The 12883-nt window shown below is 44.6% G+C and overlaps 1 protein-coding gene across 1 annotated transcript in view; it reads left to right on the top strand.

Annotated features, from left to right (window-relative positions):
- The window catches only part of LOC138259921 (uncharacterized), a 676397-nt gene that overhangs the window by 270391 nt on the left and 393123 nt on the right, over positions 1–12883 (top strand). The window contains exon 3 of the mRNA XM_069207908.1: positions 5620–6675. Within this exon, the coding sequence (XP_069064009.1) occupies positions 5620–6675 (1056 nt within the window). The remainder of the gene's footprint in view (positions 1–5619; positions 6676–12883) is intronic.

The raw sequence follows: 12883 nt of genomic DNA, 5'->3' as shown, positions 1-12883 counted from the left end.
GGGAAGCAAGACTGAAGAGCACATTTTCTGTTATGGGCAAGAACGTAGAACTGATGGTAGATTCAGGTTCGTTGTATACCATTGTCCCAAAGTCAGTGTGTTTAGAGAATTGGCCTGAAGTGTCCTTGTTGCCCAAAGATATTAATCCCAGGGGGTATCAGGGCACAAGAATCAATGTGTTAGGATATTTCGTGTCATCCATCACTTTTAAGTCAAGGAATATTAAAAGGAAAGTGTATGTAGCGGACAGCGGCCCTCCCATATTAGGTTGGGCCCATCAACACTTTCACATTGTAATTGATCCTCATTCAGTAGAAAAAGTGTTGATAGTGGATGATAGTGTGGATGAAATTCTGTGTGAAGCGAAAGATATATTTGAAGAGAAGTTAGGTGAATTGAAAGGCTATGTACATAGGATAAAGTGGTGTGAAGGAGCTGTGCCTGTGAAACCTAAGGTGAGGAGAGTGCCTGTGGTGGTGAGAGCTGAAGTTAAGAAATTGTTGGACGATATGAAAGAAAATCGTATCATTGTACCTGTAGAGGCAGCCTCTAGGATCTCTCCAGTGGTCATAACCAGGAAAAGTGATAGAAAACTTTGTTTCTGTGTGGACTTTTAAATCAATTTGTAGTGACAAATGTGTTTCCTTTGCCTAATATTAATGAACTATTGCTATTGCTTAAGGGAGATAAATACTTTTCAAAGTTGGACCTTAAAAGTGCATATCATCAAATCAAGCTGCATGAAGATTCCAAGGCACTAACAGCCTTCATAACTATGGAAGGAACTTTTCAATACACCAGAATGCCTTTCGGACTGTCTTCAGCTGCAAGTGTTTTTCAAAGAGCAATGTCGCAAGTTTTCAAAGGGGTACAGAATACAATCTTTTTCCAGGATGATATCCTGATTTTGGTCAAACTGTAACTGAACATAATTCAGTTCTCAGAGTTGTGTTGCGCTAACGCAGGGAGGCAGGGTTAAGTTTGAGAAAGGATGAATGGAAATTTCTAGTAGAGGAAATTGAATATTTGGGTCACACAATCTCTGGCGAAGGGGTTAAACCCAAAGAAGATCTGCTGAAGGCAATTAGATCAGTACCTGTTCCCAATGTCAAAGATCAACTACGTTTGTTTATGGGTCACATTGAATATTATAGTAAGTTTGTAAAAAATGTTGTAACGAAAACAGAGAGTCTGAGGAAGTTGTTACGCAAAGGTAGTTTCAAATGGGAGCATGACCAACAAGAAGCATTTGATACAGTGAGACAGGATATTTGCAATGCAAGTATTTTGACGCCTTTTGACACGCATCGCAAGACAATCTTAACCGTAGATGCAAGTGCTTGTGGTGTAGGAGCTGTGTTGTCGCAAGTAGCAGGGAAGAGAGAGGTTACTGTAGCTTTCGCTTTGTGCTCTTTGACTGTGAGTGAACGCAACTATTCTGTGATTGAGCATGAGGCATTAGCTGCTGCTTGGTCTGTGAAGCATTTTAGAACCTTTTTATGGGGCATAACCTTCACTTTGCACTCTGACCACAAACCATTACTTAAGGTTCTGAGTCCAGGTGGAGTGGGTAAGGTTTCTGCCAGATTGGCAAGATTAGCCTCTAGGTTTCAGGAGTTCAAATGTGATTGAGCATATTCCTTGATGGAAGAACTCCCAAGCTGACTGCTTATCTAGATTGTCCTTGAAGTGGGAGGAGGTCGAAGAAGGTAAGGTGGTCTGTGAAGAGGAGGATGGTGCAATAGCATGGTTGTCGGATGTAGAAGAATGTGGCGCTGGAGCTTTCAGTGCAAAGGATTGGGAGGTGTGGATGGAGAAAGATTTGGTTTTGAGTGAAGTGGTACGGGTAGTTTTAGGAGAAAGAAGGAGGGAGAGTACAGTCAGTGTGGCGGTGTGACCTTATGTAACATTGGTTGATGAATTGACTGTGGTGAATAATAAGCTTTTCATGACAAATGTATTCCACCAGAGGGCATTAAAAAGAAACTTTATGCTTGAGCGCATGAAGGTCATCTGGGTCAAACTTTAACAAAAAAAAGTCCGCGAAAACTTTTTGGTGGCCGGGTATGGATGACATGATTTCTCAATGGGTAGAAGACTGTGTGGTCTGCATAGAAAGTGAAGAAAGATTAAGGACCGGTGCCACTAGTGTGTGTAGTCGTATGGAGGACCCAGGCTCTTGGAGGTGTACAGTCTGTTTAGATTTTATTGTCCCTATCCATTGCATAAAAAATAACATACAGAATGCTTTAGTCATGGTTGACATCATTCTAGATGGATTATTGTCAAATTTGTGTGTGATATAAGGACTAGAAGTACTATCAAGTCTCTTAACAAAGTATTTCAGGAAGAAGGTATTCCCCTTATTTTAATAACTGACAATGGTACTCAGCTCACATCACGTAATGAGAGTTTCTTGACAATCAAGGAATTATTCACCATCGCACTGCTTAATATAATCCCCAAGTCAATGGCATGGTAGAGAGGATCAACCAACTGGTCAAAGGTACCATCCTCTTGGCCATTCAAAGTGGGCAGGAAGTAACAAAAATGGTAGATGATATGGTATGGGCCCATCGTACTACAGTTAACAATGCAACAGGTTTTTCTCCGTTTGAATTATTGAGAGGCAGGAAACCAGGATCTAAATTAATCCCTGCATGGATGTTGCGTGGGGATAGCAAAGTTGTTTAAGCTGGAAATGAGAGGAGGAGGAAGAGTGATGTGTTCGAGGGAGATTGGGTGAAGATCAAACGAGGTAATCTGTCAGGGGGCTTTCAAAATTTATAGGTCCATTCAAGGTTAGAAAGATGAGTGGGAGTTAAGTTGTATTGGAGAATGGCAACAAGTGGAATAAGAGGAGAGTGGCGCTATATCAGAAGGGGAGTGTAGGAGGAAGTAAGCAGGTGAATGGTACAGGTGGTTGCAATAGTTTTATATTGATGAGTGAGGAGTTTGGTTGTGCGTTCAAGAGTAATGACTCTGGAAGCTGTGCTGGAAATAGCGATTCTCATCTGTGTGATGAGGTTTCGTTTGACTCTTCTTAAAGTCCAATTAGGGCCTACCAAATTCAAAGAATTCGCAAACCACCTCGTTACTTAGAAGATTATGTCCAATACAAATTAATAGTTTCATTATGTTATCCATGAAAATGTATTGTTGTTTAAATGTTCAGAAGGGAAGGAGATGTGTTATGATGTTCATTGCGTTCTCTTTTAGTTTTGTTAAGAAAGGGTCCTATAGTTAGAATGTACCTTTAGATCGCGGCGTCCGCTCTGCTGCAGTTGCGATGTGACTGGCCTGGCAGAAGGAGCTGTCTTTTGTTTCAAGGAAATAAATCTTCTTTTGCCATTATCAAACCTTTGTTTCTTGTCAATCAACCCACCTCACTTTCTTTATCAGAATCCCTACTCCACTTCAGTATGTCATGTATCCGGAGTGAGCCAGTACTTTATATCCTCCCCTCTCTAGAGCCTTACAGCTATTCACCCTAAGGTGTCTTTTGGAGTATGAGTATATCTGTTTCATGTTTTTTGAAATTTTTAATACCAATACCTTTTTTTATTCTTTGACATACCAAGAGAGAAAATTCAGAATGGCACCCCAAGCCTTTTGCTGATGTTCTGAGTGACCTAGTCGCCACTTTGTGGTCCTCTTTAGCCTCTCTTTGCCTTCTGTTACGTTCTCCTACAGCAGTTAGGGTTCCTGGGTGTAAGTGGCTGTGGCGACCTAACATGCAAAAAACATATCCCTCAATCGCCCCCTCAGATCCCACCTCCCTGCTGCCCTACATTGTAAGCTTCAAACTGCCTACTTTGAGATTTTAATGGACTAATTATCTTCCCAGCCTCATCTATTTTCTTCTCTAAAACAGAGAAAGCCTCTTTGGTCTTTCTGTTTCCTTTCTGAAGTCTTATAACTGCTTTTAATCTCAACCATTAAGTTTGCCAGCGTTGTTGCTATGGCATAATTAGTGGGAGAGCACCCACTTAAAGCTTCAACTGGTGGTACTGCATCAGTGGGCCTGTCGCGTGGCTCACTTGCTGTTTCAGTATCTTTAAGTGATTTCAAAATCACAAATGTATTTTCCAGGGTGACCTGATAACTCAACCCACTCTCATTGTATGCGTTTTCCGCAGTGTATCCCAGGGAATTCCTTGTCCCTACAATCTGGCCTATGGCAACACTGTTCTCATTGCCATTACCTAGTGCTTCATTTAGCACCTTGAGCTGCAGATTCATGCTCTCCACCCAGAGGTTTGTAGGGCTGGGACCGTATTTCCTTCTAGTATGTGGTCATTCCCCCCTGCTGTGAGACTGGTCATTCTTTCACTTTCAGTCACCTGGAAATACGATCTAAGAGATTGTACGATTTTAGCAGGCCTCAGATGTATTCTCCCAGGCTGTAGGTGAATTTCCAAATTCCTTGGGTTTATCCTGTCGCTGCGGTTTTATTTATAGGCTTCTTTCTTTAGCTCCAAACACATATTTTACTGTACTTAAGCCAGCTCTAGCTGATACTCGTTGGGTACTTTATTGCTGTTATAAATTGCTCCTCCTTCTGCCCTTTCTCTTTCCACCGCATGCATTTATTTCATCTCAACATATATTTTCAGGCCATTACTGTCTGGTGCAGAGGTGTATTTAGGGCATAATATTCTGCTTCTCCTACTTTGTGGTGGCCTTTATCCCTGCTCTTTCTTCTAATCCTAAATGCAGGGGCTTGTTTGTGCTGATCTACCGCGTCTGGACATAACCTTCAGCTCTGCAGTCATTGAATGTGTGAAGAGATCAGTTCGACTACTGGTACTGGGCCTGCCTAGTGCACCCTATGAGACAGGTCCACCAGTTTCTCTTATGATCATGGCAGAACTTTTGCGACACGTAGGCCCAGCCATTCAAAAAGTATGGTGTTACTGGAACACTACTCCTTTGATTTTTATGCCAGGAAACCTTGATCACATTGACCCACTCGTGATCCACCCAGGTCCTGATGGGTCATCAAGGTGTGCTGCTTTTAACACATTTTGTGCCTAAGGACCCTAGACAGGTTCAGACAACCTTTGATAGTTGTTTTGTTTGTTTTCCAAGCCTTGCAAATATCTTGAATGTATGTCCAGGAAACATAAAATGTCCATCTTACCAAAAAATCACAACTACTGTTGTTGCCTTCATTGCTACATTTTACTGCAGTTGTCTTTGTTTAGAGTCTTTTGTCATTTTGTTTCACAATGCCATACCATAACGTATTTGTAAAGCACGTCAGCCCTTATAGGTGTATTGGCTCTGAAAAGATGTTTATCGTTACTCAACTCAGTGGTGCTCGTTTTATTGACTTCAGAAGGCTAAAAGGCTCAGTGGACCCTCTGGCCGTGAGGTGAAACAGAACATTGAAGTGAATCCATTAGTCCACTGAGCCACCAGACCCCTGTAGGTATTAATGTGATTTAATTCAGTAGCTGGTATCCTACTTCTGTTGTTTTGCGTGCTACTTGCATAAGAAACTATTTAATTAATAATATACAATAATGGTAAAAATATCTTGAAATATTATGGATAAGCATTTGCTGTGTGGTCATAGTTAACAATTGCCCTAAATTGCATGCTTTCCTCCTGCAGAATTAAAACTGGATGTTGGCTACACAAACGAAGAGGCCACTGTGGGCAAGAAACGCAAACTGAGCAAGGTGACCAAACAGGATTCCAAGGGGTCTAAACCACTCAATGGAATGAAGGCTATAGTCTCTCGCCTGCCTGTTTCTCCTGTGCCCCCCGTCACATCATGCACCAAAGATAATACCTATATGCAGAATATGCTGCCAGCAACCACCACTTCTACTGAGGGCTACAACCTAAAGACTCTTAAGGGTGACGATGAAAATAAATCTTATAAATGCAAGCCTAAGATTGGGAGACCACGTAATCAGAAATTGGCTGATACAAGTGGTCTGAAGTTAATTTGTAAGAAAGTTAAAATTCATAAACTGCATAATACAGATAAGAAGATTGCAAATATGCAGCAGCCCTCCCCGGCAGTGACAAGAACTGTAAGGTTGCAAGATATAGCTATGAAAGGTACAAAATTGCAGAAATCGACTCTGACAATCCCTAAAATGTCCCAAGAAATCTTTAAAAATGGAAGGCCTCAAAGCACCGGTGGTGTTAACGGCAGTAATCAGAATACTGCACCAGCAGTGCCCAAAGGTGCCCGTAAACAGAACCGCGCAACAAACAGCGTCACTGTGCAGAAATTACCTCGTAAAGTGCTTCCACCTTTGTCCAAAACTGTTAACTCACTGAACCCACGGGTGAAAGCAGTTAGTGTGCCGAGCGTTACTCCTGCAGTTGATTTCACCGTTGGCCCAAAGAATGCAAGTGCAAAGGGTGTCAACGTGAGAAAATCTCCGACACCTGCTGCCAAGCCTGTCTACTCCCAGGACATTGTTGTAGCTGTTACCAGGTTGCAGAATTCACCTCCATCATTTCCAGCACCTGTACTCCTAGATAGTTCAAATATACACATCGACAGTCTGACATCCACTCCTACATCGTCTAAGACTGATCTCGTACAACAATCGATTGTAACCCCTAACAATTTTCAAATGTCTTTCTCCACCAAAGCTAACACTGGGAACACCCCAGCTCTACCTCGAATACCACCGCCTGTTGTTTCAGGTACGTCAAAATGGTACATCTACTGGTTTTTTTAATATAAAGGAGTAAATGTCATGTTATTTGTTTAATGTGTGTTTTACCTCATGCGTTATTGAGGAAGAGTCCTAGAGACGCATATGTTAGTAATGATTGGCAGTGATTGGAACTAACTGACTTTCTACAAACTGACTCAAATGTATTTGTTCTGAGCTACATACATACACAGTGGCAGATACCCTGACTATGGAAGCACGCCATTCCATGTGCACAACAACCTGTTTTTCTACTTTAGCTTAATGAGATCAGAGTCAGCCATGTTTATAAAAGGGACTTGACATATATATTTAAGGACATGGCTTAAATATGCAGACCAAATTTCTGTGATCCCCATAATGTCCTACCCCACCGGTATTGGCACCAGGTACAAAACACAACTGACATACACCTAAATCCAACCGTTTTAGCTTTATCAATGGTTGTAACTGTTTGAGGTAAATGAGAAAGAACAACACTTTTAGTGCAAATAATATTGAAAATGTTTAATTTCTGATATTGTGAGAGTAGCACTTAAAATAAATGAGGTCTGTGGAAAGAGTTGTGGCCTTCAGAGTGTCTCAATCTCTGACAGGCACTGTGAGAAACTCACACCGCCTTCTGCTCAACTTCAACATTTTCAGTTGTGGCCAGTTATTAGCACTTAGTGGCTTCTTAGTTCACAGTATGCACTATAATATACTGAACGAATTGGAAAATACAGAAACACATCCTAGAAATTGGTAATACTCTTAAGGAATGCACGATTAAATAAAATGTGAAATATAAACCGAAATTAAATCGCTGACACAGATTACCATAACCTTTTTTTTACATTCATTGTTAAGGAATCGATCGGTCTTTTTGCTAGTGAAGCTAAGGACATAAATATAGGGCCTGACAATGACTTGTCTCAATGTACGTTTTTAATTACTACGGAGCCTGAGATCCCAAGGGACCTGCCCGACTTTAAGCCCTTCAAATACTCCAAAACAGCTGGACACTTTCAGCCAGGGTTAAAAGAGGGTGTGTGTGTGGGGGGGGGTGGGGGGCAGGGGGGGGGGGGTTAAAAGGTTAATTGTGTAATTAAGGACATGGCTTAAACATGAAACCTAAATTCTGTGATTCTCATAGTGTGCCGGTTACTCTCTAAACTTCCTCTTATTGTATCCAGGTATATTACACAGAATCTTACACCTGAAACCAGCCAGGTCTATTGGCTTTGTCAGTGGTTGTTAGCTCTTTAAGATGAATGTACACAACAATGATTTTGTTGTAAATAATATTAAAAATGTTTTAGTTCTAAGCCTGAATTAAACATAGCTGAGGCCTTAGGAAGGGGAAGTGGTCTTTTGTGTGTTTCGAATACTTCTGTTATATTCACTCAGTTAGACATGAATGTCCATTTTAACTCCACATCTCCTCCATTTCTTTTGTTTTAATCTGTTTGTTGTTTTTAAGTTTAAGAAGGAAAAAAAAGGATTTACAGTCAGTCATAGTTGCATTGTGTGGATCGTGCCATAACAAAATGTGATAGACCTGTGTTTATCCTCAGGTCTATCAAAAACGCCGTCCGCAGCCACCACCAACTCATCCGAGCCGCCAAGAGAACTGCCTGTAAAGACTGAATCAACAACAATGCACACAGCCACAAGGAACTCTTCAACGTCGAGAAGGAACTTTCCAACCCCAGCTCCAACGACATCCCGCCATCCCAAGACCTCTGCGACTCCCTAGCCTCCTACTTCCACCGCAAGATTGCAGACATCCACAATAGCTTCAGCACCCAGACCCACCCCCACGGCCCCAGCAACCACCAACACCACAGATTCACCTCCGACCAACCTCCTGCTCTCCTGGACCCCCGTCAACGACACCATTGAAACCATGAACACCATCCCCTCCGGCTCTCCATCTGACCCCTGCCCTCACCACATCCTCAACAAAGCAAGCTCTGTCATCACACCCCAACCACAGAAGATCATCAACAGCTCCTTCGAGTCCACCACCTTCCCGGAGAGCTGGAAACACGCCGAGATCAACGCCCTCCTCAAAAAACCCAAGGTGGACTAAAAGGACCTCAAGAACTTCCGGCCTATCTCCCTGCTCCCCTTCCCGGAAAAAGTAATTGAGAAGCCTGTCAGCAGATAACTAACCCGCTTCCTCGAGGAGAACCACACCCTGGACCCTTCCTGGATTCTGCAGCAACCACAGCACCAAAACCGCCCTCATCTCCGCCACTGACGACATCCGAACCATACTGGAGAGCGGCAAAACTGCTGCCCTCATCCTCCTGGCCCTCTTAACCGCGTTCAACACAGTCGGCCACCACACCCTATGCTCAGGCCTCAGCAATGCTGGAATCCATGACAGAGCCCTGGACTGGGTCACCGTCTTTCTCATCGGCAGAACCCAGAGAGTCCGGCTTCCCCCATTCTGCTCGGAGGCCACCGAAATAATCTGCGGCGTACCCCAGGATTCGTCCCTCAGCCCAACCCTCTTCAACATCTACGTGTCCCTGCTTGCTATCGTCGCCCAATCCTTCAACCTCATCATCTCATATGCCGACGACGTCCAGCTGATCCTCTCCCTCACCAAGGACTCTGCCAAGACCTACCTCCACAAAGGATTGAAGGCCATCGCCAAATGGATGAAGAGCAGCTGCCTCAAACTCAATTCCAACAAGTCAAAAGTCCTCATCTTCGGCTCCACCCTCTCTGCATGGGATGACTCCTGGTGGCCTGCCACTCTGAACCACTCCGACTCCCTCCGACCACGCACGCAACCTAGGATTCATCTTGGACCACTCACTATACATGACCCAGCAAGTCAACGCCATCTCCTCCTCCTGCTTCAACACCCTCTGCATGCTCCGAAGATCTACAAATGGATACCCACCAAAACCAGAAGAACAATCACCCAAGCCCTTGTAAACAGCAAGCTGGACTACGGCAATGCCCTCTACGCAGGAACCATGGCCAAACTCCAGAAGAGGCTGCAACGCATCCAGAACGCCTCCGCACGCCTCATCCTGGACATCCACTGCCACATCACAGACCACCTGAAAAACCTGTACTGGCTCCCAGTACACAAGAGAATCACCTTCAAGCTACTCACCTATGCTCACAAAGCACTGCACAACACCGGACCAGAATACCTCAACACACAACTCTCCTTCTACACCCTGACCTGGCATCTCCGCTCCGCAGACCTCACCCTCGCAACTGTCCCATGTGTCTGCAGAACTACAACCGGCAGTAGATCATTCTCGCACCTCACTTCCAAAACGTGGAACACTCTTCCCACCCACCTGCGCCAGACTAAAGACCTCCTTACCTCCAGGAAACTTCTCAAGACCTTGCTGTTCGAGCAGCAGCAGCACCTCCCCCTCATTTCCCCCCTCCCCTTCTCAGTGCCTTGAGACCCTCACGGGTGAGTAGTTTTTACAAATTCCTAATTGATTGATCCTGCACATTGGTGAGTAGAAGCACTGTATCGTAAATTGCTAGGCACATCTCAACAGTGTAATGCATATACACTACTAGTAATGTCTGCATCAATTCTGTTACATGTGCTAGGCAGTGGGTACCATTGCGTAGTGCGATTACATCAAAACAACAAGTTCAAACAGATGTATCTGAGCGAGAAAAAAGCTTATGGCATCCAAGTACATTAACAATATACAGCATTTGGTGCATATAATAAAAACATTACAAACCGTATATTCCAACTACGAATTGATGGGAACATAACAATGATTAACATGCTGATATACTCTACTTTACTGTCCCACTCTCCATTGTAGCATAGAAGTGGATTCATGTATTTTAAGCGTTACACTGCAGAAAAACCCTAGGGATAATGGAGGGGGTGCCATCGTGTGTCAGACAACACCATAGATGCTTAAAGAAGTATTTAGTGTAATGTCCTCCTCAAACGGTAATGGCGGAGGTCGACCGCACGTTGTGCGATTCTGATATGTCAGGGAGGTCCGTGTAAAGACTTGGCATTTTAGAATCCCACCTACTAGCCATAGCTTGCCTGTGCAACCCCATGGCATCTTTGAGTTGTAGCGCCACACCTTTGGCCTGTGCCCAATAAGTAAATAAACAAATTCAGGCTATCAAATGTGGAGGGTCAAGTGACTTCTACCTGTGCATGATCAGTGGCTTAGCTAGGAGCAGACCCAGATCGATGAAGCAAGATGTGAGTTTATGCCTCTTACTTCTGCTGTGCAGCCCCAGGATGCACAGCTCTCACATATTAGGAATTGTTCTTTCAGTACATTGTGTTACACAACGCACCACCTTGTCCCACTACAACCACAAGTGTGTACAGGCCTATATCATATGTACTATATCTGCATCAACCAGCTCACAGTGCGGACAGGCAATGGTCAAGGTGTTAAAGTACTTGTTAGTGTTGAAGGGGGTGAGGTACGCCCTCTGAACAATATACAAGTTAATTAACCAGAACCGCATATTGCATGGGATACAAGTGGGGCCCTCTAGTATGCGCCACTCTTTGTCGGACAAGGACAAGAAAGATTCAGCTCCTATTTCTCGTGTGAAGATGCGGGTGATGGTGCCATGTGTAGTGAGCTAGCGAGCCAGGGCACTGTCGGCCCGTGCCCATAACTTGGAGGTATTGTATGGTTAGGTGCATAGGTAGTTTGCTGGATATCTCGTCCCAATTCTGCCTAAGTGTGCTAGTAAGGGATGCATGCAGTAAGAATTGCCTGGGGGGGTAGGCCTGTTACCTCTACCAAAGGATAAGAGTGCTCTATCATCAAACAGATCTCCCACTGTCAGCACCCTGCCTCTGTCCAAGAGGCCAGTTCTGCTATAGTAGTGAAGCAACTCCTTTGCGGCCTGCCATGTAGTGCTAGTGTTGAAGCTTAGGGCACGACTGATCTGGTGAGGAACAAGCTATGCCTGAAGCATCGTATGCTACTAATAATAAAATTGGCTGAGGAGGAGGACGGTTACAGGGGTGGAACAGTCGAAGCACACTATCATGGGTCCAGGCGTTCAGCAATGTAGCAGTTTCTGCCAGCTACCATGCAGCAAGCTATCTCGCAACCAATTGGAGTTGGGATGCTAAGTAATAATCCTCGAAATTAGGGATACTTAGACCCTCTCCGTCCACAGACTGCTTCAGTTTATTAAACGCCAGGCAACATCTGGTGTTACCCCACACAGTGTCTGATTCCCTCTCCAGGGATCAAAAAAAGGAGGTGTGGATAAACAGCATGTTGGCAAAGTAATACAAGAGTTGGGGGAGAGCCACCATTTTCATCAGTGCCACCCTACCCGCCACTGATAAGTGCAAAGTTTGCCAGAAGGTCATCTGAGCATGCAGTGACACTACAGCGTGCATTAGATTGTCCTCTAGTAGATGCTACGATGTGCGGTATATCTGTAGGCCTAGATATCTGAATGTGCACGTCTGCCAGACCAGATGGGGTGCTAAGTGAGATATCTCAGGGCTTGGGGAGACCTTGGTGGTCCAGGCCTCCTGTTCTTCTAGATCTGCGCCTGGATCTTTTCCGACGGTGCCGGGGGACAGAGACTCCAAGAAGTTGGACTCACAATCCAAGAAAATATTCTCGTCCTGTAGCATGGCGTTGAAGTCCACCAACGCAACATGTATCTTGGGGAGGTACATCTATGCTCTTATGGACGAAATAACATCATCACATACGGAGCTTCCCCAAGGACTCTTGAATATCGTCTCGGATGCCCAGGCTGCTGCAACCCAGGTTATCCAATCTGGGTTGGATACGACTGACTCAGTGGCTAAGGCGATGGGCACGGCTGTGGTTGCGAGGAGACAGGCTTGGCTTCGCAACTCAGGGTTCTCTTCGGATGTGCAGTCGACCGTGTTGGACCTCCCGTTTGATGGGGACAAACTTTTTGGGGCCAAAGCGGATTCGGCCTTGGAAAGGTTTAAAGAAAGCAGGGCCACAGCCAAGTCATTAGGACTGCAAGCCGCTTCTTCTGCCTCCTCCAGATTTTTTAGGAGATTTCGTGGATTTGGACGTGGCTCTTCCTCCTCTTCCTTTCGGGGGAAATTCCAGCAACCTGCCTCTTCTCTCATCTTTAGATCAATTAGAGGGAGGGGGTAGGGCCCGCACCAGGGGAGCCTCTCAGCAGCACTCTGCCTCTTCCTCGTCCTCTGGAGGGGTGCAGCAGGG

Source organism: Pleurodeles waltl, chromosome 2_1 (assembly GCF_031143425.1).
Source record: "Pleurodeles waltl isolate 20211129_DDA chromosome 2_1, aPleWal1.hap1.20221129, whole genome shotgun sequence".
In the NCBI taxonomy this organism is placed as follows: domain Eukaryota; kingdom Metazoa; phylum Chordata; class Amphibia; order Caudata; family Salamandridae; genus Pleurodeles; species Pleurodeles waltl.
This window is presented reverse-complemented; position numbering and strand designations above follow the sequence as displayed.